General features: G+C 37.0%; 1 protein-coding gene across 4 annotated transcripts; it reads right to left on the bottom strand.

Moving 5' to 3' along the window:
• Nucleotides 1-1,062: 1,062 nt before the first annotated feature.
• On the bottom strand, nt 1,063-14,697 carry LOC130730344 (uncharacterized). 4 transcript variants are annotated; one of them, XM_057582332.1, is made up of 19 exons: nt 13,987-14,697; nt 13,701-13,835; nt 13,439-13,531; nt 12,974-13,116; nt 11,944-12,134; nt 11,695-11,819; nt 11,307-11,597; nt 10,361-10,510; nt 8,995-9,249; nt 8,705-8,845; nt 8,320-8,631; nt 7,911-8,084; nt 6,490-7,702; nt 6,132-6,316; nt 5,281-5,385; nt 3,717-4,679; nt 2,553-2,915; nt 2,250-2,451; nt 1,063-1,414 (listed from the first exon to the last, which is right to left on the bottom strand). In XM_057582332.1, exons 3-19 carry the CDS (start codon nt 13,466-13,468, stop codon nt 1,311-1,313), a joined length of 4,947 nt encoding a protein of 1,648 aa, XP_057438315.1. In that variant the 5' UTR covers nt 13,469-13,531; nt 13,701-13,835; nt 13,987-14,697; the 3' UTR covers nt 1,063-1,310. The 4 variants fall into 4 exon arrangements, with proteins under 4 accessions (XP_057438315.1, XP_057438313.1, XP_057438314.1 ...); XM_057582330.1 differs by having other exon boundaries at nt 13,701-14,697; XM_057582331.1 differs by lacking the exon at nt 13,701-13,835 and having other exon boundaries at nt 14,145-14,697.
• Nucleotides 14,698-15,458: the final 761 nt, after the last annotated feature.

The raw sequence follows: 15,458 nt of genomic DNA, 5'->3' as shown, positions 1-15,458 counted from the left end.
GATAACTTCATTCACATGGGATATCTTGATTTTATATTTTGTAGTAAAATTTAAGTTCTTTATCATGATTATGAGTGTATATTAGATTACATAGTTAGCTGCCTTTGTATTAAACAATGTTTCTGGTAAAAAAAGGGTCTCCAAGTAAGTAATGGTAAGATTAATTCTTCTAATGATTGGACAAAAGTTATTTTTACAAAACAATCATCACCATGTGTTTTGGACCGAGATCTCACATGAAGAAGAGACCTTATCCAAAACCCTAGCAGACAAAGCTAGGAGAAGATAAGAGTGTAATATAATAATGAAAAAATCATTTTTACAATGAATGACCTCCTCTTTTATAGTGGGATGGTCCAATATCCTAATGCTGTCCAAATTGGGCTCTTGGGCCTCATAAATCCTCGACCCAGTGAGTTGGTCGCCCTAAGGAGGCCTTGCCTTGCCGTCTTATAGTCACGTCAAACTCTAACTCTGGGCGGGTCCTATCATGGGAAGGTCCCGCCCGGTCCACCATGTAAACTTGAACATTAGATGAGTTTATTAACCATTTATGCTACTAATTGGGCATGCACATTTGCAATCCATGTTTAGACCCTTGTTTTTTTGACAACATGTTTAGACCTTAAAATCACATTTATTTATAAAAGCTTGTTGGCTAACGTGTTTTGGAGTATGTGTTCAACACACATCCAAACATGCTAGTAAATGATCAATGCAATAAAGTGTATGTTTGGAAAATAGAGTGCCACATGTAACAAAACCGCGTCAAAGAGAAGCTACAAATAGTAGCTTTTGTACGATTGGACGTGATTATGAGTGAAAGAACTCATAACCAAACACACTGTAAGTTTAAAAAGACAACTTGTGATAATCTATAAAAAAAAATTGATCCAACAAGAAATTGTTGTTTTCAGTCAAGTTCAGGTTTGTGTTTCTTAAGCGCAGCATTATCTAAGCTTTTGGAAAATCCGATCCAATTATGCCATTATCTACATGCTTTGATATTTTATTTTCATTTCTATGAACTCTGCATCAGATTTCTTTTGAAACTCCGCATACTTGAAGACAAAATATGGATATTCACTGCACTACATGACTACACTAATTCAAAATTTTGTACAAGGTATATCAGCCAAGTGAGGTAGCTGAACATTTGAAAACCAAAGTCATCAAAAAAGGGAAAATATATTTGTACAACCTGTTAGTGTGTTTTACTTTTCCTATTTATCACCATTCCTGTGCAATAGAACTAATTCTGCGGCACTTATCGATCTGATATTCTAGGCTGTCGAAGGATTAACCGCCGATTATATGGGAGGACGTTCAGTAGTAAATTGTTCAAATCTTTGAGCAGGAATATGAGAGATATGGCTCCTTGATACATGGGAACTGGAAAAGCTAGGCATTGCCACTGCAGAGAGGAAACGTATTCAGTAGGGGCTATTAAGATTTAAGAGTTGCAAATGCATGAAACAGCAATAACAGAAGGCATCCATCACATTCATCACATCAATAAATCTACTGTTTAGATACAGTGCTTTCTATAAGCAGTAAAATTTGATGCAGAATATGGAACAGACAATAGGCTCATATGAGTTAAAATTAAAATAAATAAATTATACTCAACCATGAGACCACCAATATAGGGAATACGGTATTATAAGAAATTATAGGAAAGTGTAAATATACAAAAAAGAGGAGCCAATTGCCCCATAAAACAAAGTGTATGAACTTTTTATAAATGATTGGTGGTTAGTTACCCCCATCGACGAAGCAGTTTACTGCATCAAAAGTGCTTTTCATGATTTAAGTACCAGTCTCTCATCTTTATTTCAGAAGACAACCTAATCTAGACACCTTAATAGAATTATATTCTGATTATATAACAATTGGCCCATAAGCTAGTAAATGGAACCATCAAGATGACTAAGTTTAGCATTTAAATCAAGGCCAGAGAATTTAGACTTTGCATTCTTGTAGATAAGAGTTTGGTGATTACTTATCTCAAATAACTACTAAGTATGAATATCTTCGGAGAGACATAAATGAGACACATCAGACAAGTACTTAAATGTTGATTTATAGTCCTAAATTCCTAGTCTGTTAATTCTACATTCCCTAAAAGGCCATTGATGTCAAATAATAAGTAGAATAGTAGATAATGAGTAGATTCAATGGCCATGGTTGATAAACTTAACAAACACCTATATTCCAACAAACAAATGAAACTTGAGAACAATTCATACCTTGTTCTAAGCTTTGTGCTGAATTATCAAGCTTTTGGAACCAAACCTCAGCTAATACCCTATTCATGAGAACTAATTCATATTGTGTCTCAAGTTCCCTCTTCTTCAGCTCAACTGCAGTATCGAGATTTTGAAACAACGTCATGTACTTTTCAACTAACTTTCCACGCTCCTTTTCGAAGTCAGATACGACCTGCAATCTCTGGTTGATGAAAAACAAAATGTAAGCTGAAAATAGCAAGCCTCAGAATCCAAAAGACTATCCAAAATAGGGGGAAGAAAAAAATTGATTGTTGCTCATACTATTTTCTCATGTATCTTGTCAGCTTCTTCATTCATCTTTTCTATTCTCTCTATTTCCATTAGCAGCGGGTCTGGATATGCAACGGGGGGCAGTTCAGATGTTCCAGAGTGAGCTAGAAAAGGATTACTGTTTGGGACTTGAGGTATATGTGTTGCATTTTCATGAATGGGCACACTAGTGGAGGGTTGCAGTGTCAGAGGTGAATTGTACACTCGCTCCACTGGGTCAATTGGTGCTTGTGATATTACTTCAGCCTCGTGAGTGTAACAATGATCTACACCACTATGATAAAAAAGATTATCTTGAGCCAGGACACTTGCAAAATTGTCCTCCAGATAGGATGGAATATCAGACATAGTCATCTGGAAGATCAAAGTAGCAGGTGTTAACCCTTCAGATGAAAATAGTTTTAAAGCACCACAAATCAAACTCCCAGGACAATTAGTTGTTTCCAGATCCGTCAAGTTCACATAGCATGCAACAAAATATGATTGGTAATAGTTGAACTATACAGAACACCCATCAGTCAACTGTACATCTGATGCCAATGCATAACAAAGTGTGTACCTACAACATTCTCGGTATTGGAGGGAGAGGCTGAGTAGCATGCTTTTCTGAATTGTGAGAAGATGAATCTAGTGCTTCAGTCCTAGGTTCTAATAGACTTCATATAAAGAAAGATAAAGAGCTAAATATTATTCTAGTTCTAGTTTAAAGGAAGCATGTGATTATATGTTCATAGGGTTTATATTTATCATTACAGATAAATCTTTTTCCATAGAAAGTTGACAAACCACTTGACCTGACAGTAGACACTTTTACATGACCAAATAATGAAATCAAAATTTCTATCACACTGGCTCATGTGAAGGCCATTAACGGTAGACCATAGACAGGTAGTTCAAGAAAAAGAAAGAAAATGGATCCCTAAAATTATTCAAGAAGGTTTGGCCAGAAACTAATACCAACGAAACAACCAATCTAAAAACTTAACCTTCCAGGTGAGGAGTACAGATTACATGATGACTTCCAAATCTGTTGGAAAGCATAAAACTTAACAGTAGCAAAAGAAAGTTGAGCAGAGTTTGTTGCAGTAACACAGACTATCAATGAACACTAAAGAAACAGCACCAAAAGGCTTCTTGAACAAAAAAGCTACTAACCTGAGGCAATGGCAGTAAATGTGCATGTGATGGTTGCATATATGGTAGGGTACTCTCATCAAACTGCAAATCAGTTGGCTCCCCACATACAGAACGCTCTGTACTGTACCAATGTCTGACCTCAGGAACAGCAGTATTATCACAAGTTACAGTATATGTCTCAACACTGTTAAATTGTGCAGGATGAGTTGACATACTCATAGAATTGTCAACAGCAACCACTTCCTCATTCATTAAAATTTGATGATCTTCAGAAAAATTGATGTCAGACTGTGCAGTATCTGTATTAACAATAGGACTCTGTCTTTCTAAGGAACTCGCAACAGGGTTGACATTATTAGGATCACTACTTGAATTAGGGACTTCATTCCCGTGCTCGTAGAATGAAACTTCAGCAGTTATTGAGGTCATGGCATTCGTTCTCTCATCTGCATCACATTCCATGGGGATAGCATCTGATTCAACAGGCAAACTGGCATTCGTTCTTTCATCTGCATCAGATTCCATGGAGATGGCATCTGCTTCCACAGGAAAACTACCGGGTGTTCTTTGAGATAGACAATTTTCATGAGCCGTATATGGTACACTATGAAACTTTTCTGTGTGAGTCTCGTCTTGGGGAGATAGCACTGTTGTGAAAGATTTCCTTTGATGATCATGTTCATTTGTGGCAGGTTTCATAAGATTTGAAACACGAGGACCCTGAAAACCCTCCTGCTTATCCTTTTGTGCCAAATCTTTCAGCTCAGGTGTTGTGTAGTCTGAAGCACCATCTATATTACATTTTTCAACATGAAGTCCATTTTGTAAAAAAGTTGAAAAATCCTTCTTATGCTTTGACAGTTCAGAGTATACATCACTGGCTTCATCCTCCTTACAATCAAAATTCAAGAGCTGTTTTGCAAGATGAAGTGAATCTTTCCTATCAATCTTGTGTTTCAACAAGGAAGCTGCTAGCCAACACTGGAGATGCACATTTCATTACACAACTATGATAGCATGCTTAAAGACAGAATAAGATTCAACATAAAAAGGCTGTAGGATAAAGCTTCTATCAGTCAATTCCAACTTACACGCTAATTTATACAAAATTATATGTAGGAGGGATCTTATGAGCATATTTGTCAATCGATCAGCCCCCAATAGACCAATCAAATAACATTTGATCCCTCAATCAAACAACCTTAATCTTAGTAGTCAGCACTTTCATAATTCACGTAACTCTCCTCAATTGTTCTCCATATTCTTAATGTGTAGAAAATAAGGCAAGAAAAAGTATAAATACTAGAAAACATTTCTTCATGGACTCACTGTTGCAGGCCTAGCCAACCCTTATTTCATTCACGTACATTCTTTCAGAACAACTGAGGAGCTCAAACCAATAAACACACATATGGTAGCAATAATTCAAATTATTAACTAGAAAATTAATAACAATAAAACTCAGTTAAGGTGGCTTCTTCTTTCTTTCTGAAAAGATGTGCAGTGATTCATTCAGAATCTGAACAAATGTGTGAGCAGCCACTTATGTTTTTCAACAAAAAAAATAAGAGCAAATACTAACCACAGATATTTCAAATGCCTGTGCAGTAGAAACTTCTAGGCAACTAATATTGTAATGTTCGAATATGTGCTCAAGAACCCTCGTGGCGACAGCCTTGACATTTTTCTGCATATGAAACCAAATGAGAGTATAAAAAATTATCTTTCTGTTTATAGTCCAATCACTCAAACATGTATCAATATAATCCAAAATTATTGTGGCAGTAGCTGCTTCCAAGCAATCAGTGGTTTAGAAGATCGGTAAAAATACAAATTATCTTACTCCAAATTCTTTCCTTCCAAAAAATCTGTTTTATTAACAATGTTATCAAAACTCAACCAGACTGGCAGGTCCGACCGGGGATACTCACAATTGTGTTGACACTCCCGAGTCTCCCTTATACTCCTCTAACTACTTAAGCCACTCTCAACAACTGGTTCTTTAATTATTTTGTAACTAACTCTAGAACTTCCCGGGTTCCATCTAAAACTACCCAAATGAAGCAAGTATGTCTGGTCATCACTTTGACCCAAGGAGACACGAAGATGGGAGGTTATGCTGACTTGGCCAGTCATGACCTGTCTTGAAGGTGCAGTCAAGGGAGCTGCAGACCAGATTAGGATAGACCGTGGAGACTGAGATATAGCCCATGGGAGTTTGGCTTTATCCTGCTGCCTTATGAGTTCATACTGTAGTGTTTTTCTACCCTGTACTTTTCCCAAAGTCATTGATGTTTTTGTCTAGCCAAATCTAAACATTACTACGCAGCAAAGAAAAACATCAATAACTTTATTTATACCAAAGGAAGATTCCATGAAAGTTGACAGAAAACATGTATGTCTAAGTTAGTGAAGTATGTAACAAAACCCCACCGGAAAATGCAAAACGTCACAGAGCTCTGATATATCAGGCTTTGGCAATAATTCAGTGCTTTTCGGCATGTCAGGCAGTTTCTTTTGTTTTGAAAATTGCATATTCATTGCAGCTGCCCCTGTGATTTCACTGGTCAAAGGATGCACTGTAGAATCAAGTACCTTAGAAAAGCCATTCCTAATACCTGTGCACATGAAAATGAATCATCAGCAGCATGTACCTTTTAGAATCACCCCCCCCCCCCCCACAAAAAAAAAGAAACTTCTATTATGAAAAAAAACTGATGGTTGGCAAGTGCAAGAAGAAATAATTAAAGACGAAAAAAGTGAAAAAAGTTAATAAAAGTAGTAGCAGTACCATTCAATTTCCTTGCCCTATTATATGCTTTAAGATATTTGGAATTAAATACATTCTTGGTCACTTTCCTGCTCTTGGAATTAGCAACATCCTTGGACAATCCCCTCCTATTCACATTAATATCCTTGGACATTTCCCTCCTTTTTGCATCAATAATATCCTTGGAAACCTTCCTAGTCTTATTTGCAAAAACATCATTTGTCAATTTTCTTCCCTTTGTATCAACCATATCCTTGGGTACTCTCTTCTTGGGGTCAACTTTATCCTTTGTCACTTTCCTCTCCTTGGGATTGACATTATCCTTGGACACTTTCCTTCTTTTGGGATCAACATAGTCTATGGACACTTTCCTCCTCTTTCTTACAACGGCATCATTTTCACATTCAGATTCTTTAATTATGCGATCAAAATGCTTGACAGTTTTCCTGATCCGTTGAGATGAAACAGACAAAAGCTTCCATTGAGGACGCCTTGCTTTGAGAAGGTCACTCCAGGAAGAAGTGTGTGGCTCATTCCCCAATTTCTTTATTTCTCTTTCTCCTAGCAATAAAATGTTCCTTGCATATTCCCCTCCATTCTTTTGTACTCTTGATATGAATGACCATCCATTACAATCAGTGTTGTCGCCAGGCTCACCACCACCATAAACCAAATTGGGTGATAATTCACAAATTATATCACTTAGAAGTGATTGATCAGAGCAGATGTCTGGAGCAGAGACTGAGAATTCACCGCCATGTAAGTAATCAAGCTTATCGAACAAATAGGAGGCACCCCATTTTAGCAGGGCGTGACAAATACTCTGGTTAATCAATTGCATATTGTTGTCAACAGTTAAACGGATACCCTCTTTTGCAAGCATTAAAACCTTTTCTTCAACAGTGAAATATGAGTACAATCTGAAAACTGTTAACTGGCTGAACTGTGAGCTTACAGACATCTTTTGTAAGCATCTTAAATCATTTTGCGGGTCCCAATCACTGTCAAATAATATAACAGTATCCACCGATGAAAGCTTAACGCTGGGGAGACAATCCCGGATTTCCATCAAGAAGACAAATTTTCCACTTTCTTTGTCATTAAATGTATCTAAAGCAGCTTGCTTCTTAGATTTGATATAACCTCTATCATATCGTACATAGCAATCTTGACCAAATCTCTGACAGAGAACATCATCCAAAATATTTCCAATTGAACCAGAACCATCACTTGACTGCAATTTTTATAAACGAAAGAAAGAAACAATTACTTGAATCCTTGAGAATATAAAATATCCCATATTGATGAGGTAACTTGTGCAGTCATGAGCTAAGTAATCAGAACCAAAGCTTTTTATCAATATAATAGGAAATGAATAAACTCACAAAAATACAAGAAGAATTATAAGAAAAAAAAAAGCAAGGACCTTCACAGATGACTACCTGAAATATTATTAGCACTCTTAACCCGCGACGTCTTGCTTCAAAAAGGATTCTTTCAAGAAGTTGCAGTTTTCCACTAGCTTTTATTCCAATATTTAGATGCTCTTCAACAGGTCGACCTCTAGTAACAAAGTTATGCAGTGACGGGTCCAGGAGATATGGGTGGTTACAGCACTGTAAACATCAACCAAGTATGCAACTATCATCAAGATGTCCTATTGACAATGCATTTACAGCTATAGCTATTTGTCATGAATCAACTAGGTTTATGACCCTTTTATTAAAGTTGAATAAGTATTATGAATTTATCATGAAAGGAACATCTGACTAAATTTTTAAGTGATAACCAAAATTTTGTGATATATGAGGTTTCAGCTTATTTGAAATTCTGTTTTTTTATCATGTCTACCTTCCTTGTTGAGATAATAAGGTCACGGAGAGCATCAACTGTGTCCGATTTTTGGCTTGACTGTAACAATATTGAGTTTGAAAGTAGCATTGAACAATACTGCTCAAGCTGCAAATTGGAAAGCTGGGCAGGAACCCAATGCTCTACAAACCTAGTGGAGCCTGAATTGCACTTATATGCAACATATTGTTCCAATTGGCTCTTCAAATTGGAAATACTAGCAGAGAAGTAAGTCTCCATTTGAGCAATATTTAACCTATGATGTCCAGACTTGAGGAATGAAAGCAGTTTGATATAATCAGCCCGATCTTCCTGAAAATCCATCCCAAAAAATTCAGCACGTTGAAAATTATCAATATTGAAGTATTGAACACAACTAGCACACCTTGATTTGTCCGCTAACGAGAAGAAGCCTCATCTCAGCTGCTAGAGTCCTGATATAGTCAATATGACTTAAACTTTTGGATCGCTGGCATTCATCAATTATTATTGCTTCCCATGAAATGCATCTTAGTTCATGTAAGTCCTGCATATCACAGTAAAACATAATAAGCATAAAAAGAAAATAATTTTACTATGGAAATTTGAAACATTTTATGAATTATGAAAAAATTCAAATTGTTTCTGAAAAGTCACTTATGCTGTGAGGCTGTGTGGTCAGATATATGAATATACCTCAACGATAATATCAGAAGATGACAATAATATTTGAAATAAGATCCCACCATCTTCATTATAAAACTCTAATGCCCTGATGCAACTCCGTACATCTTTGTTTCCCTTGTAAACTACAAGATTGGCAGATGGTGCCAAATGTAAGAATTCTGTTTCCCATACAGTGAGGCCAGAAGAAGTTGTGATGATGAGAAAAGGCCTCTTCACATTATGATTCAAAGATAGTATAAACAAAATCACCTTCATAACCCGCTCCTGCCAATGTAATTTAACAATAAGTCAGGCATTCTAATGAATGTAATCTGTAATTGACTGCAGCCATTGCAAACTCTACACTCCATACTTAGACAGTTGACACTTTGAAAATGAATGTAATGTAATATACTCCTTAAAACATGTCTTCATACTGATATTGCAATTGGCTGAAATTCTTTTTTGCTATAAGCATGCTACAAAACAAGTAAAAGCTAATAAGATTTGGTTGATTGAAAATGCACGTCTCTATATCTGTCTCTTTCCCCCTCTGCCTTCCTCCCATTTCTCTGTGTGTCTGTGAAATTTATATCCTATTCACACATATCATCAAGAATCCCTTCAAACCCTAGAACACAAGCTATATCAATTTTATCCAAACTACAGATCGGATGTCCTTATTAGCCTCTTCAACAAATGTTTGTTTATTGTGTTTCAGTTTTAAGGAATCTGAATGACCATTTCCGTGTGCTTATGTGCAGTTTGTTCTATATTAGCAGCAGGAGGTTGGCTTCATTTGAGTGGAAGGGAGAAAAAATTAAAATATTGTATGCTCAAAAGTATTGGAAGCAGAGTTTGGCCTCAGTTCGATAATACATGGCCATTTCGCTCCCTTTAAGAGGCCTCACTAGCAGATACTCAGAATGGTAAGAAGGTATTGCTTTGGTTTCTTGTTTCAATCTCTTATTTTCTTTTCCTTTGGCTTTGCAGAGGACTCCTTGTCTTCCTTTAGTTATCATATAACCAGATCAGTCTGAAGTAGTTTTCTTTTTCTTCTTTTATTTTTGAAAAAATCAAACAGTTGCGATCAATAGAAATATTAAGAGTGGCTTTCTTATTTTTGGATTCATTTCTTGGGGAGATAGAAAAAGCACAATCACTAAGAAAGAAAAGGAGAGTACAAAGCAAGAGCCAAGAGCATAAGAAATTCTCACAAGAAAATGACAAAAGAAAACATCTACATACTAAGTCGTGTAGACTTTGGGGATTCATATTCTACAAATCAGGTACCTCCAGTGCTCCAACATCACAAGTTTTATTTGATTACAGAAAGACATGACAAATTACATATATAAAACAAGTATGAAAAGCTAAGTATATGGAGAAAATTGACCTGGTCAATTTGATCCTCTAAAATAAGAGCATTCTGTCCTTTGTGCCAACACATGTGAAGCTTGGTCACATAACTCAAATGCTGGTTATAAAGTCCTGGTAAATCTCCAGATGCTGGCACTGATAATTCAGCAAGAGAAGCTTTTCTCTCCTGCAAGGTCAAACAAACTGCTTGTTAAAGAAGCGTACCCATGATATTAATCCAGGACATGTTTCATACAGGAAGTGAATGCTACTTTTTGCCCAACAAGTTCATAGATTGTCTTTCTGTACTGACACATTAATGCAATTATAATAAATGACTTAAATCCCCATCAAAGTGTTTTTCTACCTTGACATATTATCAATGAATAATTATTTTTCTGAAAAGGGAATGAACATCTGTGGCACAGTCGGACTAGAGATATTTACTTACATAAACTATAAAGTAATTCATAATGCCATGCCTACCATTGACTATGGACCTGGTCTTCATGCCAAAGAATACTCATATCTCTTTCATTCAAACTGTAGCTTTTTTTTAACATATAACACCGTCGAACAAAGCTAGAGAAATCTTTGCATAATAAAAACATTACAAACTGACACTTTTACACTTAACAAGTCACAGAATTAAGTGATGTAATTCAACTTTGCCTGTAAGTGCGTGAACTGCATCTATGAAGAGTCAACAAAACATTCAGTTAACGTATACAGGAAGACCAGGTCAGATTAAAATCAAGTTGTTATGTCAAGAAGTACTACAAATTCTCTTTTGCCACACCTGTATCTATTTTCTCACTCCTTTTACGGGCATGTTAGAAATTGTCGGTAGCTCTTTAGTTGTTCAATAGATAGTATTCCAAGAATGGCTTATGAGAAAAATTCAAAATTGGAGTTTTTAAAACGCTGAAATTATTATATGCAATAACTAACTTTTTTATATTTAGTTAAATCAAAAGAAGGACCTTAGCTTCGAAAGGATTTGACAGTCTGTCTGCTCTCTTAAGACGACATTCGTAATCATCTATGAGTTTAATGCCTTCAGATGATGTCATAAATGAAGCATCATCTAACTCCCATGTAACTTGTTCATAACCAAGACCGGTCCATTTTACAAGCCACTCATAACGGTAAGCTAAATCTTTGCCATTGTGTTTGTGCGCATCAAAATGTTGATCATTTTGCTTTGGTAAAACAATTGCCCTTTTTAGTAGTAAGCGCTGAGGTTTACTCCAATGTCTTCTCCAACTGACAACCTAGTAATTTGGCACAAAGAATATTTTTTTCATTAATACTTCCCCAGAAAGAAAAGATGAGGTTTATACTCTGTAAGACTATGAAGGGTGACTGAACCTGCAGTTTCCTCTTAAACTTAGCCAAAAGTTTTTGAGCCTCAAGAAGCATTTGTATTTCTGGAATCCAGCAGTTGTGAGCATGAGCAAGGCCCTTATATTTGACAAAGTACTCCGTTTGCGTCACTAGAAACAAGTTACTAACTCATTATCAGCAGTAACCAAACTTAATACATTCCATGAGCACGAAATGTAGGCAAAACATAGTAGCGAAATTGAGGGGAGGGGTGCAAATTTTTATAGGCCATACCTTCATTATCTGAAACCACCTCTCTGGTATCAAAGATGGATTCCACCCCAACAGAAACAGAATGCACACCAAACTTTATCTTTTTTTCAACACACTGGATACAATACCAAAACCCTGGAGGAACATAATTGAAAGGAGGGTCCACACAAGAGGGATGGTAACTCCTTTGGCATCTTTTTCCACAGCAGCGCCTAAAATTTAGTTCCACATCAGTAAAAAAAAGCAAATATCAAATGAATATGTCCTAAGTCACGTTTGAACAATGATACACCAAACAAAATCAATTATTTAATATAAAGGTAGAAGTGAAAAAGAAATTATGTCAGGAAATGTTTGCTATGAAGCTGAAAATATTTCTTTTTTATAAATATCAAAGAAAATAGTATATGAGGGGCAAGGTTCATCGGGTCTGGTGAAACAAAAATATCCTCCCGAGTCCTAAACATTTAAAAAAAAGGAAGTCAGACTCAAAAATGCATCAACTCTGTCAAGTTTCTTTCCATAATAGTAACAGAACTCCTTTTAAAGCACCGCGAGCAGAAGTCCCCTTAAAGCAGAGCATAATAGTAACAGGCAGCTTTTCTCTCCAATCGAATTTACCATAGAACTGCAAATGTTGCACAATGCCACTAAATCTTAATATCCTAGGTTCTTTCCCAAACCAACAAAATATAGCATAAAAAACGATTTTAAGGTAACAGGACATATCCAATACCAAAATGTCAGAAATTTGAGACGAATTCATTTATAAAAGCTTTCAGTTTGTAAAAACAGGAAGTAACCCATATCTTCGTAGGAAAATGCTAATAGATTTATCGCCACATGTCATTTATCCTACATTTTTCAAGGCAGGAACAGGGGAAAACATAAATGCAGGGTTGTCATATTTGGTCAAATAGAATTTGGTTACTTCTCCTTTACTTGAAACTGAATTCGGTTGTCATATAAAACATTTATGAAGGAGGAGGAGAGGACCATGAGTGAATAAAAGTCCAGTCTAAAAACAAAGAGCGGAAATCCAGAAACTCACATGAGCATTCCACCACGCGAGCATTTGCAGCATAGAGGTTCGCTGTCACCATGTTTATCATTCACATCAGTATCCTCTTGTGCATTATCTTTATATTCTTCAGTCGATTCCTTGCAGCGCCAAGAAAAAGAATCCCCTCCATCCTGTCAACATGTAAAAGCTCAAATCAACACAATAACCACTCAGACATAAATATCAACATACACTGCTATTCTTGATGCCAAAACAATGATGAACACTTTGCAAATTTAGATATTGGTAAACGAAACAATGACAAACTAAGGTAGTATGCTTTTAAGTCAAAATCTGCGACCGTTATTTCGGCGGCAGCAACCACATTTTGTTCACAACTTTCCGCAATACGAAAGACCACAACCACAATTTAAAACCCGGCAGTGCAAGAAGAGAGTAATCTTTAGGTTTCTAATAAAAGGTGAACCGGAAATCCGGAACCACAAAACCTACATTATCTGTAAAAAGCGTCTCCACATTCATCTCAATGGCAAAAATCTAGCTCTCCAAAGTACTGATTGTTAAAGATTCTTGATCACCTACCACCTGAAACATAAAAAGAGGAAGAAAAGTCTCATTAGTGTGAAAATAAGACATTTAAGAACAAAATCCAAAGCTCAAATCATGTTCATCTAACTTCAATTCTTAGAATCCATTTAAAAAACCAACATCATAAAATCTTGCTGAAAAAAAGGCAAAGCTACAACAACTTTACCGTTGCGCCGAGGCTCGCCCTATGTGCTTATTTTAGTAAGCTGATGAAAAATGCAAATAGTATAGAGAGAGGGAGAGTAAGGGAAGTTGAAAAGTCTCAGACACGAGTGTGCTACTGCTACATTTACAGTGATTTCTGAGCAACGAAACGGAACAAAGATTAAACACAAAACCCTACGTTTTTTGCACAATAGTAACCGTTGCAGTGTAGTAATCACTGGCAACTTTTTGCTTAACAAGAAAAACAAAGCGAAATCAGAAACATGATTCAATGATTGTAGTCATACATTCGAGTTTGAAACCTTTGCTGTCATTTCTCGGCATCCAAACAAGACAATAAACGAAAACAAAAACAAAATGTCGTGAAGAAAAAAATGGAAAAAAAAAAACAGATAAAATATTTTTAATAGCAGTAAAATAATAAATAAATGGACTATTGAGCTACCTCGTAGTTGAAAATGATTTATAGGCCAATCAAAATGAACACTGAAATGAATGACCAAAGAAAAAGAAAGCTATGTGTCTTTTGAGTTGAGAAAATGTGTGGAGGGTGAAAATGGAGGCGGAGAGTGCGTAGCACACAGGCAAAAAGTGTATATAAAGGTGGCAAATGAAAACTGCAAAACAGAAGGTACAGGACGGATGAAAAAGGTAACTGCCACATCATTCGTGTTCACAGCTTTTTTTTTCATAATCCCAAAACTACCCCTCCTTTCTGTTTCACACTCTCAAAATCTCAATCGTAATAAAGTTGAGTTTTATTAAGGAGAAATTTAGCATACACAAATGAGTGCTTGTGTAAGGTTGCACAAGGGCCTTTTGACCTGCAGTAGCAGGTTTTGTAGGTAATTCCTATTTTTCAAAAATATAAATATTTAATATATTATGGTATAATTAGGGAAATTAATGTTAAATTAAAATTGGTTGTTCATCTTCCCCAATTCCTCAGGTCCTCCTTCTCCACCCCTCCCACCCAGCCACCGTCCACCTTCTCCTCCTGTCTCCGACAACCACTCACCTCCTCCAACCACCATCGCAACCCACCCCCACCCCCTCCCCAGAAACCCAATCGCAACCCACCCCACCCTCACCCTCACCCATAAACCCAGAACCCACCCTCATCCAAGCCTCAACCCAAAAACTTTCAAACCCAGAACCCACTCCCTTCATCCCTGTCACAACCCCCAAAACCCATGGAAGAAGCACGTCCCCTCTGAATCTCTTCATCTTTATCCTTCAACTTCTATACCACTTCCTTCCTCTGTCGATGGTGCGAAGGACGAAGTAAACGATGGGAAATTCCTTAACCACTGAACCTCGCCCTCCTGGATCGCGTCACCTCCACCTCTGCCGCGAGCTCCGCCTCATCATGTTCGTACCCCGCCGCACACAACACCTTCATGCCAACCAGAAAGTCGCGGTGGAGGTCTCCGAGACCGAGAGCCACCATTCCAGCCGTCATCGTCTATTTCCCATCCGCTCAGATCTGTTGGTGGTGGTGATCGATTTGGTGATGAAGGCCATGTCACCCATGCTACTACAATGGAACGAAATCCCTATCAGTCAATCAATCAGCTGCAAGCAACGAACAAGATCATGCCAGTGAAGAAGAATTTTCCCCCAATCGCGATTCTGACGAGAGCGATGAATTGGAATGAGATCTGGTTTCTACACAGTTTCGAGTTTGCGACGAGAGCAGAAAAACGTGAGGAGAGGGTGGAAAGTGTGAGTGAGAGGAAACATGAAGAAAATAGTGAGG

This window comes from Lotus japonicus, chromosome 1, assembly GCF_012489685.1.
Source record: "Lotus japonicus ecotype B-129 chromosome 1, LjGifu_v1.2".
NCBI classification, from domain to species: Eukaryota; Viridiplantae; Streptophyta; class Magnoliopsida; order Fabales; family Fabaceae; genus Lotus; species Lotus japonicus.
This window is presented reverse-complemented; position numbering and strand designations above follow the sequence as displayed.

What these genes read in the sequence shown, in the direction of transcription:
- LOC130730344 (XM_057582329.1), bottom strand. Translation starts at nt 13,468, where the DNA reads ATGAATGTGGAGACGCTTTTTACAGATAAT. An exon ending in AGTTTAAGAGGAAACTGCAG is followed by an intron (nt 11,598 to 11,694) that starts GTTCAGTCACCC and finishes CCAAATTACTAG; the next exon opens with GTTGTCAGTTGGAGAAGACA. An exon ending in TTATTATCTCAACAAGGAAG is followed by an intron (nt 8,085 to 8,319) that starts GTAGACATGATA and finishes TGATGTTTACAG; the next exon opens with TGCTGTAACCACCCATATCT.